The 15,724-nt window shown below is 36.3% G+C and overlaps 4 protein-coding genes across 4 annotated transcripts in view; 3 read left to right on the top strand and 1 right to left on the bottom strand.

Annotated features, from left to right (window-relative positions):
- LOC127833221 (CAP-Gly domain-containing linker protein 1-like) overlaps positions 1 to 15,724 on the top strand; it is a 606,687-nt gene that overhangs the window by 211,643 nt on the left and 379,320 nt on the right. The gene's annotated exons all lie outside the window — the stretch shown is intronic.
- LOC127833231 (sorbitol dehydrogenase-like) overlaps positions 1 to 15,724 on the bottom strand; it is a 269,357-nt gene that overhangs the window by 22,953 nt on the left and 230,680 nt on the right. The gene's annotated exons all lie outside the window — the stretch shown is intronic.
- The window catches only part of LOC127833219 (uncharacterized), a 1,273,891-nt gene that overhangs the window by 1,074,078 nt on the left and 184,089 nt on the right, over positions 1 to 15,724 (top strand). The gene's annotated exons all lie outside the window — the stretch shown is intronic.
- LOC127833224 (transcription intermediary factor 1-beta-like) lies at positions 1,058 to 13,747 on the top strand. The gene is made up of 2 exons (XM_052358382.1): positions 1,058 to 2,225; positions 10,642 to 13,747. The coding sequence occupies exons 1-2, from the start codon at positions 1,322 to 1,324 to the stop codon at positions 11,508 to 11,510; spliced, it is 1,773 nt and encodes a 590-aa protein (XP_052214342.1). The 5' UTR covers positions 1,058 to 1,321; the 3' UTR covers positions 11,511 to 13,747.

The following is a 15,724-nucleotide window of genomic DNA, read 5'->3' as shown; positions in this document are numbered from 1 at the left end:
TCACGTGTGATGTATGGGGCGCGTCTGCTACCTTGATATTAGAAAGGTAGCAGTACCACCCCGATACAGCACACGAAATAAATCAATAGCTGTATATATCACTCGACAAACACCGGGCGTAATCGATTAAAGCGAACGACACATTACTTAGTTTGCGGCATTCAAATAGCATTATTTAACAAACAGTTAAAGACAGTATATATCGAACGAAGTGATGATTGATGAGGAGAGAGGTGTCAACATACCGCTTGATTTCTTGCGCAAAATCAGTTCGAACTAAAGTTAAATTGTTTATAATTTCAGATTTGCTGCTGACTTTGGGCTCATCTGAACTAGGAGTTGAGGTTTGAGCATGGAGATTGATCTCAAGCCACTATAATATATATTTGTCGTAATCGTAATGCTGGGGTAAGTCCTTTACCCGGGACTGACTTTGGAAAGTTTCGACATCACAATAGTGCATAAAGTGACCTCGAATCATGTGTATGTGCATTTTACTTAAAAGAACGTATACATTTATGGTTTGGTTATGGTCAGTTCTATTTATTAGCTGGATCTATGCCAATTTATTCAGTGACAGATGTAAAGATTTATATAAATCATTTAATTTATCTTCTTTCGTATTTATTCATATAAAACAAATTGTATAATCTTGGAGGTCTTGGAACATCGATGGCTGCAATTTCGGAAAAACAGTGACCAAATTTTGAAGTACAATACTCCCAAACTTCCTTAAATCAAAGCTTTGAACCGTCACCGCAATGATCTAAACGACATCTGGTCTGGTTCAGTTAAATTCAATGAGTGCGGCTCTTCTGTGGACGTCCTTACCCCATTTACGTGCTTTGTACTTGGCAGTACTGCAACCTGAATATCATAACTGATAGCTAGATTAATCTTCCAAAATTCAACGATCAATATTTGACCCAAATAAGTTACTGAAAGCCGATATATCACGAACGAGGATACGCTCTGCTTACGCTATTGACAATCCAAAAGATATGGTATAACCGAATGTAATCGAATCTCCCCGATAGAACGCCGGAGGTTGCCGACGAAGTTTCATATCTCCCTAACGACTTTAAACAAAACAGATATAGGGATTGGGCGTATACGGAACTAGGACAGTTAAAGTGTTTTAGTGTTTTCTTTAGATATCAGTTGTTGTTCATATATATATTATTCGACATAGCAATACAGAAAGAAAATGTATTTGTCGATAATTTCACTTTTAATGTAAAATATATTTTAAGTATATATTAAACGTACAAACATTGTTTTTCAAATCGAAAGTGGAAACCAGTTTAAACAAAACATCACAATGGCTTCTAGAAGACTTCAGGATTCAAACAGAGATAATGCAGGCGACTTTATTGGAGAATGTACTGTGACACAATCATGTGAGCCATGCATGAAAACGAACATATCAAAAACTGCTACGGTTTATTGTAATGACTGCAAAGAGTTCCTGTGTGATACATGCAAAAATCCACACACTGTGTATAAACCAGGAAAGCATGACATTGCAATAATTCATGCCAGAAAATCAGTGCGAGTTGCGATGGACATGGAAGGAATGGATATGTGTCCGGAGCATGCGAAGGAAAAAAAGAAAATAGAGTTTTATTGTGAAGACCATTCTAAGTTTTGCTGTATTGAATGCATGGTTAAACACAAGAAATGCGGTAGGGTAGAAAAGTTAGTCGATGCAACTACTGACAAATGGTCAGAGCTTCATGCTTTGAAACAGTCACTGCTTACATTGGAATCCGGGGCTGACGCTATTATAGCCGAGTGTAAGCATTCAGAGACAGGTTTGAATGAGTCCATTGCCAAGATATCTTCAGATGTCGATAAAATGAGAGATCGTATAATACAACTTTTCGACCAGGCAAAGCAAAAGTTATTAAGTGAGGCTAAAGACTTCAAATCTGCAGAAATCAAGCGCATCGGAAATAAGCGTGACACTTCGTCCAAAGTAAAAGAAGAAATAAATAAAGTGGTGCCAATGTGTTTGGCTGTTTTAGAGCGCGGAACACCCACCGAACTGTATATTTATTCGAAGATGATTAAAGAAAAACTTCACAAAATGGAATCAAATATCAATGAACAAAAACAGATCAAAATTTCATCAACGATGAAAGTGTCATTTCTAAAAGAGCTGACTTCATTGCTTGAGATGGGAAAGAATTTTGTAAAACTGAATTCTGATGGCGACAAGACAGGTATTGTGTTAGTTTGTTAGTTGTTTGTATTGAATTTGATGTGTATGTCAATGTAAACTAGAGAACGCCTACCGTGGCTGCCGCAATAAACCGCTGTTATGTTGAAACTTTTTAAAATAAATACAACAAAATAGCAACTAATACGTAGCTTATGAATTATGTTCTCCAAATATTTTGAAAATAGAAAATGTATCTAAACAACACAACTGTTATCTCTGTAAATTATTAGGCAATATTGAGAGATTAGATCGTACTGTTTAGTGGATTCAGGATCTTAAATAACAATAACCGAAATTACTTTAAGTTTTCGGACACTAAAACAATTGTATCCGAAAATTGAGAAACCAAAAATATTTTTTAAAATGCAGTTGTCCGATTATTTAGAGACAAAAATACGTGTCTTCAAAAATTTAGCGACACTTTAAAAATATAACATTGGCGATCGGATACGGGTATAAAATGTGTATAACGTCAATTGTTTAAACGAATAATATCACGTGCTTCTCAAATACCACAATGTATAGTTTAAATTACTTTTATGTATGTTTCACGTTAAGCTGATGAGCGAAACCATTGTTTATTACCGTTATAAATAGTTATCTACCCAATTACGCAAATGTAATTGCCCATTGTCCTAAGGCATTCGTCTGCCAGATTTTATTACCAGCCCCAGCCTCATATAAGCACGGATGGACACGAACGACCCGGATCGACCCTGATTCCCCCCCCCCCCCGGATGAAGATCCGGGACGAACCCTGAGCTTTTTAGCATTTTTAGCCTCGACGGTCTTCCAAAGAACACCAACCCAGTTACACCTCGGCATCAACACGGACCAACACGGACAAACCCTGAAGCAACAATGAATCAACACGGTACCCACACGGACTATCCCGGCAGAGCTACGGAGTATTAAGGACCAACACGACAGAGACACGGATAGTCCGAATAAACACGGCATCTACACTGACTATCCCGGACCTTCACGACAACGACAAAGACCAACACGACTGCGACAAGGTCCAACATGATCTACCCCGGACCGAAAATAACTAAAACCTAGTTATTTATGGAGGTAATTACATCAGTCTGCAATCGGGCCTCGTAGGTGTTAACTCGTATTACGCAAACATAGCTAGAGGGTCAACATGTCAGCAACTACAAAGCATACCGTCAGAGTGGGCCTTCCAATAACGGACAGGACTGCGAGAGCAGCATTTAACTACTGATGGAGCAGGAGAACATCACCAAGGAGAAGAAGAATCGAAGTCTAGATCAAGATCGCTATCACCTTCACAAGATCTACAACCACCACCAACCGACACTAACCCTAAAAAGAAAAGGAAGGCGTCCCTTGTCCTTACAGGGGAGCATGAGTTCGACATGCCCGATTGAACACCAAATGTTGTAGACAAAGAGTACGAAGGAGTACAAAACAGTGCCAAGAAGACAGACCTCTGGAATTGCAATGAAGCAAAGTTGAATCTGGAGTCTGGGCCTACGCTGAAGAATAGTATGAGTGCGTCAGGACGAGGGTCGGGTAGCTGTTAGACAAGAAGAGCGGATCGGAAGATTATGGAATGGTTACCGTTGTAGTTTTAGTACAAGGAGCCAGCACGCCGAAGACACTGCATGGCGATGTGCTTACCGTCCAAGGCACCAACACAGTTGTGCAGCTGTCATCGGTCGCCAATCTGCTGTTCTTCCACTCATCTGGCGTTTTAAGACCGGAAATAAGTTCCGCAGCGAATTATACGACTTTCGTGTCATACACCTGGCAAATGATGTTCGAGATGGTGTTTCGTGCGACATGGATTCCATACATGGAGCGTGGTACATGTCTTTGATGCTAGGTACCGGAATGCTATTGCCAACTTAATGCCAGCTATCAGAGGCGTCCTGTTGTTTGAAATCTATGGCAGGATTATGTGCTCAATGCGTGTCAGGATCTCTTGGTATATATGGTAGTCCAGTATATGAGCCGGATGGTTCTCTATTTCATTCTTTGTACCGGTGAAGATACATTGTTTTCGCTACTTTTCTATTTCTATGTTGTGTCGTAGCTTCGCTTTAGCAATCATGATACTGTTTTCACCCCGAGCGTTTTGCAGTTGAAGCTGGCATGTCATCAGCATCAGCTTTTCCTCGTCGTCATCTCATTGCCTATGTTGCATCATCGTTAGCACAGAACAAAGTGGAGTGATTTTCAAATTGCCATATTAAAACATCCGCCTGCGTTCGTGTTATGCCGTGTTTCTCCTTGATACCCCGTGCTTTCACCTTGTTTATACCATAAAGGTCCTTGTTGGCATCCTTTCTATCCGGCCACTTCCGTGTATCCACCGCGTCGCCACCATATGTCCGTGTTTGCACCTTCTGCCTCCTTAGTGGCTCTGTGATGATCTGTAATGGTTACGACAAAATCTAACTGTACCGGCGTATATCGTGTAAACGCCGGACCCTATACGGCTGCCCCGGACCCTACTCGGCGAACGTTCAAGGACCTACAAGGATCGACACGTAGCTACACGGCGGCTACAAGGTTACATGCTTGATCGGGCCGGACAAGAACCGTGTTGATCAGGCATCTGTATTGGACTGGGGCTTAAACAGGTTGTGAAAACGCATGATCGAAGCGCCACCAAATAAGCGCAACAGGGCCGAATTCTGGTAAAATAGCGTAGAAAAATAAACTCTCCGACAATTAAGAGTCATTAATAAAGACACAACTTTTAGTAACGAGCACTGAGAGTAATTACGGTAGGTAACACGGACACAGCGTTACATGTTAAGTTCTCACGACCGAAATCGCGGCTCTAATCGTGGACTTATCGTGCTGAACCTTTCTGATCGTATCAGATTAAGATAAGTCATGGACCTCGCGACCTCAATCGTATTATATACGTTTTTATTCGAGGACTGCAGTCTAGATTATCGTTTCAGAGCGTATCCAATGTTGACTGGTTCCATATTATCAGAATGGAACGTGTAAACGTATCGTTACTTGTTACAGACAATATCGCAAACCAGCGGAATGAAGGGTTTGAAAACGCATCACAATTTATGTTAGCCTCAAATATCATAAAAAGTAGGGAGGCAACAGCTTACTAAATCATTAATCGGTTAACCGATTATTGTAAACGGTTTATTAAAACTTAAAAATGTGTAAGTATACTTTCAAACATGTCATTTTGCAGGATCATGAACTCCATTTAAAACGAAAATAATTTACGATCTCTTTGGTTTCTTGCATAAGCGGCCATATCATGTTCGTGATATAAATGTATTCATAATAACGCATTAAAATTACATGGATTTGCAAATGTGTTTTATACTTAGTTTGTAATGATGCGGTTTTAAAGGATGTGGATAAGAAATAAACAAATTAATTATGTTCTTTTATCTTGTTGATGAGGCCGCTTACGTTGGCGTCGTATTGCTTACAGTAATGTTTTGATTATTGTGTTATTTCTGTTTAAATGTTCTTATGTTCGATTTTTACTTACTTGAATAATGTTGTTGTCGTTGTTTTCTTTTTCAGGTCGACGTAAAGTGTGTTTTTGTTTTGCTTTGGCGATTTAAACTATCCGCTTTCTTTATTAATGAACACGTGTCAGACAGTGTTGATGGCATCGTTGGTTGAACAGATTTCAATAGATAATGACAAAGTGCATAAAATGTAAAGTTTAAAACAAATTATTTTGGCGAGAAATCAGTCTTGTAAAATGGTAAACAAAACGTCAAATAAGCAGACCAAAGCCTCAATCTATTGATTTGTATCTCGGTTTAAATAGACGTGTCAATTACTGCTTATCTTCCCCTGTCCTAAAAAGATCCCAAGATAAATGTTCGCGATTGCAACAAAACGATACTGGCAAGTATTATAACGTTACCTCTGTTGGTAACAATACGGCTATTGTACAATAGATGTAACTCATGAATACTTCTTTGTTATTCTGTATACAATACAGTGAAAAATAGCATAACACGATATCATATGTATAAAAGAGTGAAAATAAATTGAAATAATTCATGAAGTATTTATAATAAAACAGTCAAACTGAGTGACACTATAAAAAAACAGCGCAATTGTCACATTATTCTAACGAGACGCACATTGATTCACTGCACCAACAAAGTGTGGGGTAAACGTTATGCGGCTTTTTATGTAATACCTTGACGGAAGCAAATGTTTTAATTGATGTCCTCGTTCCTTATTGGCAATGTCAAATGATGGGCAAACATTAAAGAGGGCCATCTTATATATATATTATATAATACCGGTTTATTGCTATTGAACGTTTTCCATGGACACGTAATTGATTCCCACCATTTGCGCTGTATGTTTTTAAAGCAGGCATAGCGTTTATTGACAGTATGTCCAGCGTTAGTAATGGAAATTGTGTGATTTAATCCATGAAAAATGCATAAAGTTTTTTTTGTTTAAGTTTCAGGTTAATCTTTAATACAAAATGTACCCGTTAACAAAAACGTACCGTAGGTTAATCGGTTAACATGTTAACCTGTTACATCCTAATAAAAAGATAAGAGTAGATAATCGAGACGGTCTTACCATATTATACGACTTTAAGATCAAGCTATGTCAAAAACTAAAATATTCAATTTATGTGTAACGTAATAAGTTAAATATTATATTGAATATTAGTATACAAAATATTATACGCCTTGGAAAATTATAAACAACAGAAATTCCTACTATAAGCAATATCTTACATACTAAGAGCCCAGCTAATTAATGAATTAACGCAAACATGCTTCAGAACGATATCAGATGGCCAATTAAAGTGGTTATTATAAATACATAATGTAACGTCTAAATAGACCAGAAGAACACACCAAGTTAATTACTAATTTCTTATCTCGCTAATTAAACATGTCTTGGTAGGTAGCCGGCAGATTGAATGTTGTATGATTTCATGTAAATAGCTGACTTTCTTCTTTGTGTACGGCAAACTTCGCTATCTGTGGGCACGTGGTTTTCATTGTACACGTCAGCATTGGGTGTTCCAATCTATATTTATTATTGTTAATACACTGTTCTTCAGCAGCGATTCAGGAAATTCACGTTCAAGGCCGGACATAACGGTCACACGATTTGTTATTGTCATGGGACCAATAGGCCATTACATTTAACGTATACTTTAGAATATTTTACGAATAGTGGAACACGTTGTGTTGAAATTAAATCAATAGAAATAAATCCTTATGCACATTGAAAAGGACTTGCGTATGTTTGTTGAGTTTTAAAGATTACGTCACATAGGGTCGGGTTGAGTACATTATATTCAGGTCTATGTGTAGCTTAAATATGGTCACAATCGATTAAATATGCGAACTGCACAACGAACCAACTACTACTATCTCGTAACGAAGGGGATTGTTCAGTGATAAACGCATTGTCGTGTTTCTGCAATGTCACAAAGTGATACCAAACTGCAATAATGCAAAAATCACCGCATCATGAGGTATTGACCACGAATCAACTCGTCTAAAACAAGTCTGAATGTCAGAGACAGATCACGTTTAGGTACGAGAGAACAATCTTATGATGGGTTGAACAATAGTGGGTGCCAAGCAAAAGCTTGATTGTCAATACCCATTTAGCAATTTGAATGATCATTCCTCAAAAAAAGCCCGATGGCATACACACTTTTTTACTGTTACATTTTAGACATTTATACAAATATCAAATATCTTGTTCATGTCGAAAGTAATTTGTTAGTTCTTTACGTTAAAAGTGATAAGAAATACTCAGAGGTTGCCAATAGAATCACAATAGTTTCAAGTGTTAACCATTACATGTAACATTTATACTTGTCCATGTTGCCTATTGATACGGATTATAAGTGTACACAAATCGAAAAAAGCGGATTGAACCTCGTTTAAAGTTCCTCCAATCGTTATGATCAGCTGTCTATGTTGTCACCAGAACTGAAATCAGATCTTGAATGAAAACCAGGCGTTTCATATTTGGTATGGAATATCTTATAGCGGTCCTCTGAAAAGATTGTTCAAATTATGCCTCTGATGTTATATTTGACTGACCACTTTAATCACATGATTTATAAAAGCTTAAATATCAAGACTATTATCAACAGCATTAAGACTGACGGGTTTCGTGTTTGCCGCACAACCGTATAGTGGTCTGTTAAAAGTAGTGTCCCCATGTTTCCCTGAGGTCGAATAAGAGCCCCGGATATACAATGCTTATAAAGACCAAAATCGTAAAATAACAGTACATATCTTTTCTAAAACGAAAATGCCATTATGTGTAGGATATAAAGAATAACATTCTTCATTACCGTAACAAAATTTGTTAGTTTCCACTCCTCCGGCCGAACATATTTGTGCACTGTCGACCATACAAGGTCTGTGGACTTCCGGGTTGAGATTGTGATCATTTTTATTTTGCAAATCAGTATGGGCTTAGCTACGGCAGGAATCGTAACCCATGAGTGCCTGTGTGTATAACTCCTGTAAATTTCGTCTGCTCTAACCACTGCAGCTGCCTGTTCTTATTGGTACTCTACATTGCGTGTTTTTAACAGCTTGTAAGACAACGTTGGCCAGTCTAGATCATTGAAATCTGTAAATATTGGCTGCTTTCAGGGAAAACGGGACTTAATGCATGTCAAATAAGATTAACCTGTGCACACTGATTAGCTGTATCAATGATTTGAAAAAAAAAGACACATCTCAACCTGTGCTTTAAGACACACTCTTTATAAATGTGAATGGGTTGTGGTCATTTCAAACTTGCGATATAAAAAGCTATAACATAAGTTTAAAAACTGAGTTGCGTCTAAGATTATACAACAGCGAACAAATTTAGTGCCTTCAGCGCTTTGATTAGTGTGAGCGTTAGCTCACGCTAAAGTAGAGAGGCAGTTTTGAAAATCAGTATGCTTTAATACGCTAGGGACGACAACTGCAGCTAGTAAAAATGACCACTGCCTGTTTACACCGTAGCAGACAGCATTTATAAGGTTTAAGAGCTTGTTCAACGATATAGGCCAGTCTGGTGTTAAAAACAGCTTTTGCGATGACATTTGCCAGTTTATCATTGAAATCTGTACATATTGGCTGCTTTCAGGGAAAACGGTGCTTATTGCTGCATTAACAGTCTGTCATGTTGGCAAAATTGTTGCTCAATAATTTAAAGAAAAAAAGATATAGTATTAGATACACACATGTACATGATTATAGGCTTGTCATTTTTTAACAAGGAAACAAAATTTTAAAGATGGTTGCCAGTGCCGCAACCAATTGTGAAAAAAGAGACATTTTGTTGTTATTTTGTCTAAGTTATCTGTATAACAAGCACACACATCTCGACCTGTGCTTTATGACAAACTCTTTATAAATTTGAATGGGTTGTGTTCATTTTAAACTTGCGATATAAAAAACTATAACATAATTTTGAAAACTGAAGTGCGTCTAAGATTATGCAATAGCGAACACTTAAGTGCCTTTAGCGCTTTGATAAAAGTATTCGATCATATCCTCTAAATTAACTTTATATATAAGAAAGAATTATGAAAATAGATTTAGATGATTTCTGCTGTTGATCTTTCAACATAAAATCGGAAATAAGACGTGTGTCGTATTAACAAAGTTAATAGTTTTGGCAATTTTAGACAACACAAAGAACATATTTATTTAACCTTATCAAATATAACAATTACGAAGTTGTCCTTTTTTAACAGCATACATATTATTTACTTTCACATCAATGTCATGTGCAACTCCATTAGAACACGATTACAGGTTAGCGGCGTAGGATTCTTAGGCACTTATTGTTAGGTTATGAACTTCTGATCTCTCTTACAGTCTGTCTTACTCTGTAAGTGTTTTGACTGGAATTTATGTCATCAGATCTCTTAAAAATAAATAAACAGTGTTATAAACATTGTTGATTTCATGATACATTAATCCGGTCTCCGTAGGAAGAGGAATTGCAACATTTGGCTGATAATGATGAATATGCGGCTGGTGGTGATGATGATGATGATAATGATGATGATGATGATGATGATGATGATGATGATGATGATGATGATGATGATGATGATGATGATGATGATGATGATGATGATGATGATGATGATGATGATGATGATTTAAAATACCCACTTATATGCTGATACCTTTTTGGCACAGCGCGTAAGAAATTCCTCCAAATTCGCAAATAAACGAATCCTAAACGCAATAAGTTTAAGATATAGTTTCATTTGTAAAGTAACTTAATGACACTTTACAAATACAAAGATATGTGAACAAGATCCGTTAAATGGACTCATTTTAATAAAATACTGTGTAATTATTTATATTAATATTTTATAAAATATTAGTAGTTTTACTTATTAATTTATTTATTGTTTGTCACTATTATTTCAGAAGCTAACAGTCCCATGAGCTTATCATCCCAACCAATGCCAGTCAACCTGAAGCTGCTCGTATCCGTGGATCTACCAAAGACTGGAGATGATAAGGAGGAACCTTACCTCAGTGGACTGGACTTCCTGCCGGACGGGAGACTGGTAGTCTTGGATAACAATAACATGAAATGTATCATACTGAATGAGCGACTACAGAGACTTGGAACACCGTACAAGTTCAAGTTTCACCCACAAAGCGTAGTATGTGTGTCTCATGATGCACTGTGTGTAACGAGTGGTGGTTATAAAGTAGTATTTCTCCTGTCTGTAAGTACAGACAATACCATCACACTGACCAGGGAGATCAAAACATCATCCCAGTTCTTCTCCATATGCTGCATGTCTCCGTCTAACATGGTCGTGAGTACGTCCGATGATCCTCGTCCACTTAGAATGATATCAGTGGACGGGGTAGAAGCAGACTTTGATCACTTCCTGACGCTTCCTATGAAGACGTACAGAATAGCTGATAGTGCGTGCACGTATGTCCAGTCTAAGAACACGTTAGTACTGACTGACAGGGTCGCTCACACAGTGTACTTGTACGACACCCTGAATCGCACGTGTAGAGCAGTCACTAATGAGAACATACAGGAACCTCGTGCTGCCTGTGTAGGGCCTGGTGACTCGGTGCTGGTGTGCAGTATGGGGAAAAACTCCATCGTGCGCATGACCATTGACGGTAAAATACTGGGTACCTACCCAGTGGATATGATGTTACCGTGCAGCATATGTGTGTCTAAGGATGGCACAAGGCTGGCAGTGTCAAACTGCCATTTCGGCATCAAGAAACTTCATTTGTATAAGATATCAACGGCAATGAGTTAGCTGACTAGAAAGATGTAAATGTTATCCATGTCATCAGGCTTTTTACACAATTATTAAATATTGACTTTCGTGTATTGGTTTTGTTAAATCAATTCGGAATACTATTCCGATTAATTAAAATTGAGTAGTGTTGTTACAAGGTTTTATCGTTGAAGAATTTTAAAAGATTGCGAACTACCTACGTATCTTGCATTTGTTATAATGTAAAATGTGTGTTTATACTTAACTTCAAGAAATGTTATATAGAATATTTGAATGTATTTATATATTTTGTGTATGGTTTACTATTTAAATTTGCATTGCATGCAACTTGCCCGCTGTGTAAGGTAGTTAGGCGCGTTAAATATTTATACATGTATGTCAATTTTTGACACATCTCTTTAAATGAACAAACGATGACAATGTTTTGTTAATGCCATGGAAGAAATTATTCGTTCATTTAAAATAATGCTTGTTTTTGTTCAGCGTAAATTAGCCACAAGTTCTATAATCGTCACCAGAAGTCGAATAGAACTATAATTCCCAGCATTTCACTTCTGCCTTTTAGAAGCCTTGTATCGTCCTACCCCATCTTAATTAAAAGGGGATGGTATATAAAGCCGTTAATTTCAGTTGTTATTGTTTGTTTTCAAATAGATAAGCAAAGCGATAATATCAAATTAATTATGGCATAGTTTCTTAGTCTTAGATTTGTTAAAATGCTATTTTTAAATAAACCAATACTTGCACTTTTTAACAATTTCATGTATTCAGAATTGCTGGGGCCGAGAAAACACACGCTTTAATGTAAAACCTTATGATACATAACACTCTGATCAGACATCCCCATATCAAAGTGCGGAGAATGATAAAACAGAGAAATCGTGTAAGGTAGTAAACCCATCATATTCCATGTTTAGAACATTTGTTGAGAAATCATAAAATTGTATAATGTTTTTGAATTAATAATACATTTAAATAAAGTTTGACTGCTGCGGGGTTTCGACCCGGGACCATTTGTGTTAACATCGAACGCTCTACCACAAAGGCCTGCCCTTTATATCGTGTTTAAGAACCCCTATCTTGTTTTAATTCTGCCGAATTTTGATATCTATATGCAAATACGTAAGATTTTTTCATAGGTTTTCAACAATTTGAGTTGCATGTAGTTTATTTAAATTTTAAAAGTACTTGTTACGGCGCTGATAAAGCATATTCATCTTGTATATATTAAGGAAAGTATTCCGATTGCAAACAGAAAAGATACGAGTGCTAACTACTTTTGCAATAACCCGGACATTAACGAACTTATGATAGGTCGAATACCTGAAATCGGGAAAATCACATGTACGCTTTTGCCTTGTATGTCTATTAAGATATTGATTACTGCGTTTTCATACGACATTACTGATTTCACCTTTAACAACTTTGTCAATGCATCGCATGAAATCATATTTTTGTTGCCATGATGAGTATATATATATATTAATAACCATAAAGAAACACTTGACTTACATGGTTTTGTCATTCGTCCTGTCTATTCTGGAAATGTTACATTGTTCATTTTTTCCGGACAAATTCGTGAATAAACGTTATGATAAAAACTAAAGTTCATGTTATTGTTATAGCACATGAGCAAAGATTTGTTAAACCAGTTTATTCACTGCAATATGTTAATAACTAGAATGTTTGACTCATATTAGTTGAAGTGCCGATAAGATTTCTTATGGTGTATTGAAAAATACTGTTTCTGAGAACTAACCTGGTTTACTGGTAGAAGTTAACTAGTGACAGTAATATATGAAGGACTGAAATGTGGCTCAATCGATCATAGTGTTCAGCTTTCAGTATCATTTGTGTTGTTTTTAAGTGAACGCACATGTTAATTATGACATCGAATGGATCATCTCAATACAGCATCATTAATTGGTGTTTAGTTCAAGGCTTAAACAGAAAACCTTTTCACAATAGGTGTTATATTAGAATTTGTGAAATTTGATAATAAACATTCATGTATATCATGTTCAAATGACCAAATGTAACTGATTTACAATTTGAATTGAGTTGCTTTATTTTCTGTTTGATTTATTTTTCCTTTCAGATGATGTACATTTGTGTGATTCTAGGTTTTAATAAATAATTTTAAAACATTAATGCAGCATACTGCTAAATTATTGTTAACATTATTATTTTATGTTGGTTATCTGGTTTATCGAGTGGAAAAAATGTAATATATAAAATAAAGCTTATAAAGTATTTATCATGTGTATTAACATACTTCTAAAAGTAATAAAAATATAGTCAATGCCATTATTAATTAATGTAGCAAGGTTCCTTAAATGATTGTCCTTATTAACTACGTCGGAATTACTGGCGGTTTTCACACCGCGATAAAGTGGCAACAACTTTTTTGGGGCCAGTATTATATCAAGTGAAACCCCAATTAAGTCATGTTTATTATAAAGTATTTTCCTAAAAAGCTTTTTAGATAATACAATAATTGCTACATGGCATGCCAAACAGCGCACTGAAGTGTTTATGCATAAATTATTTCCAATTACACCTGCACCACAGGCGGTCCCTTACCAACTTCAATATAAGAACACCCATGACCTCGATCCATTAACTACAACTTTTATCTCGTCTATGTTTTGTCTCTTTGATTTCAAGCCTTTATTAACACGCAAAATTGCTATCAAAAAGTGACATTAAGTAACATTATTCCAAAATACAATTTTAAAGATTCATCTTCATAATTTTTAATAAAACAATACCTGCATCGAAACCGCATGCTAAAGTATACAATAAATACGTGCTATCCGTCCGTCATGGAACGTTACATGGAGTACAAATTAAATAGATGCTCTTATTCTGTCCTCAAAAATACAGACCAAAGCATAGTTTTCACTACATTCATTCTGGACACACATATTCTGCGATTGCCTCACTTCCCTCGACAAATGGTGGTAATCAGCGATTTTTAACAAGTTATTGAAGGTCAGTTACTGGTTTTCAGTTTGGTTGAAGATCGTCATATAATATTATGTTGCATTAAAGAAATTTATCCAACCTATTAGGGTATTGAGGAAGTTTTCTTTGGTTGTTATGCCGTCGATCCTCAATCAATCAGACTATGGCCTGGCATTGACATATTTAATTGGACGAATTGTCAGCGACTAATCAGCGACTGGTCGGTAAAAAGCTGCAACAACAGCGCATGATCTTGTTTCTGTCACACAATAGCTATTAAAAAAGAACACACAATTTTACATTTACCATCGATTTTGACATAAACAAAGGAGTATAAGCAGGCTCGAATACATAAATATATGTATATAAATTGCACAAGCAGAAGAATGATGGCAGCATTGAATAGTTGAAAGCAGAATGACCCTACTTTTTTATAAAATGATTGTTATGGTAGCAAACCTACTCTTGACCATTCGGGAAATTTCCACTATCGCCATTTCCTTCTCATCCAAACATCATCTGCGTTTAGTTGGTCACTACAGCAGTCAGGTTGGGTTTCCTTCGGGTACTTCCGCTTCGCCCCACAACACAGTTACCATACCAACGCATACCAACTATCAACAGTCATGCCGTGTATTGCGTTAAATGTCTTGCCTCGTCCTTAGGAGATTTAAACATCAAAAAAATGAAATGAAGAAACTTTGGAACGAGGAAAATTCAGCTGGTTCTTCATTTAAGGCAAGTGATCAATACTTAAATTTAAATGACAAGTCGGACAGGGTATTTTATTTGACAGTAAATTATTTGTTCAAAGCACCGAACGAATCCAAAACTTATTTCGGATTGTGTGTTTGTCATGTAAAGTTCCATAGGAATAAAATAACTAGGTGCGACAGAACAAAGACCTATAAAGTACATTCTATATTCTGTATTTGGACAGAATTACGTTTTTTTTGTCTTTTGGGTCCAACTGGTTATTATTCGCTATGTGCTCAAGTGAGATTAACAGCTGTAGGGGGGTGGGGAAAAAGTCAAGAAATTGTGAATGACACATAAACAAACAATAATTTGCATTATTTTCCGGAATTTAATAAATCATATTGTTATTCAGCACATAAGGAAATAAAAAAGTAAGTATAAAACAGAATGAAAACTAATTTAAACATCTCAATAAATAACTACATAGATGCATATAATTAAAGCAATAGTATCACAGGAAAGTGCACACACAATATAAACAATGATTGCTAAACTATTTATTTATA

The sequence above is a fragment of the Dreissena polymorpha genome, chromosome 6 (assembly GCF_020536995.1).
Source record: "Dreissena polymorpha isolate Duluth1 chromosome 6, UMN_Dpol_1.0, whole genome shotgun sequence".
NCBI lineage: Eukaryota > Metazoa > Mollusca > Bivalvia > Myida > Dreissenidae > Dreissena > Dreissena polymorpha.
The sequence above is the reverse complement of the archived record's forward strand: the minus strand, read 5'-3'. Positions and strand labels throughout refer to the sequence as shown.

Excerpts from the sequence above, each read along its gene's own strand:
- LOC127833224 (XM_052358382.1), top strand. The coding sequence starts at position 1,322 with ATGGCTTCTAGAAGACTTCAGGATTCAAACAGAGATAATGCAGGCGAC. Across the intron at positions 2,226-10,641 it reads TTCTGATGGCGACAAGACAG|AAGCTAACAGTCCCATGAGC; the intron begins GTATTGTGTTAG and ends CTATTATTTCAG.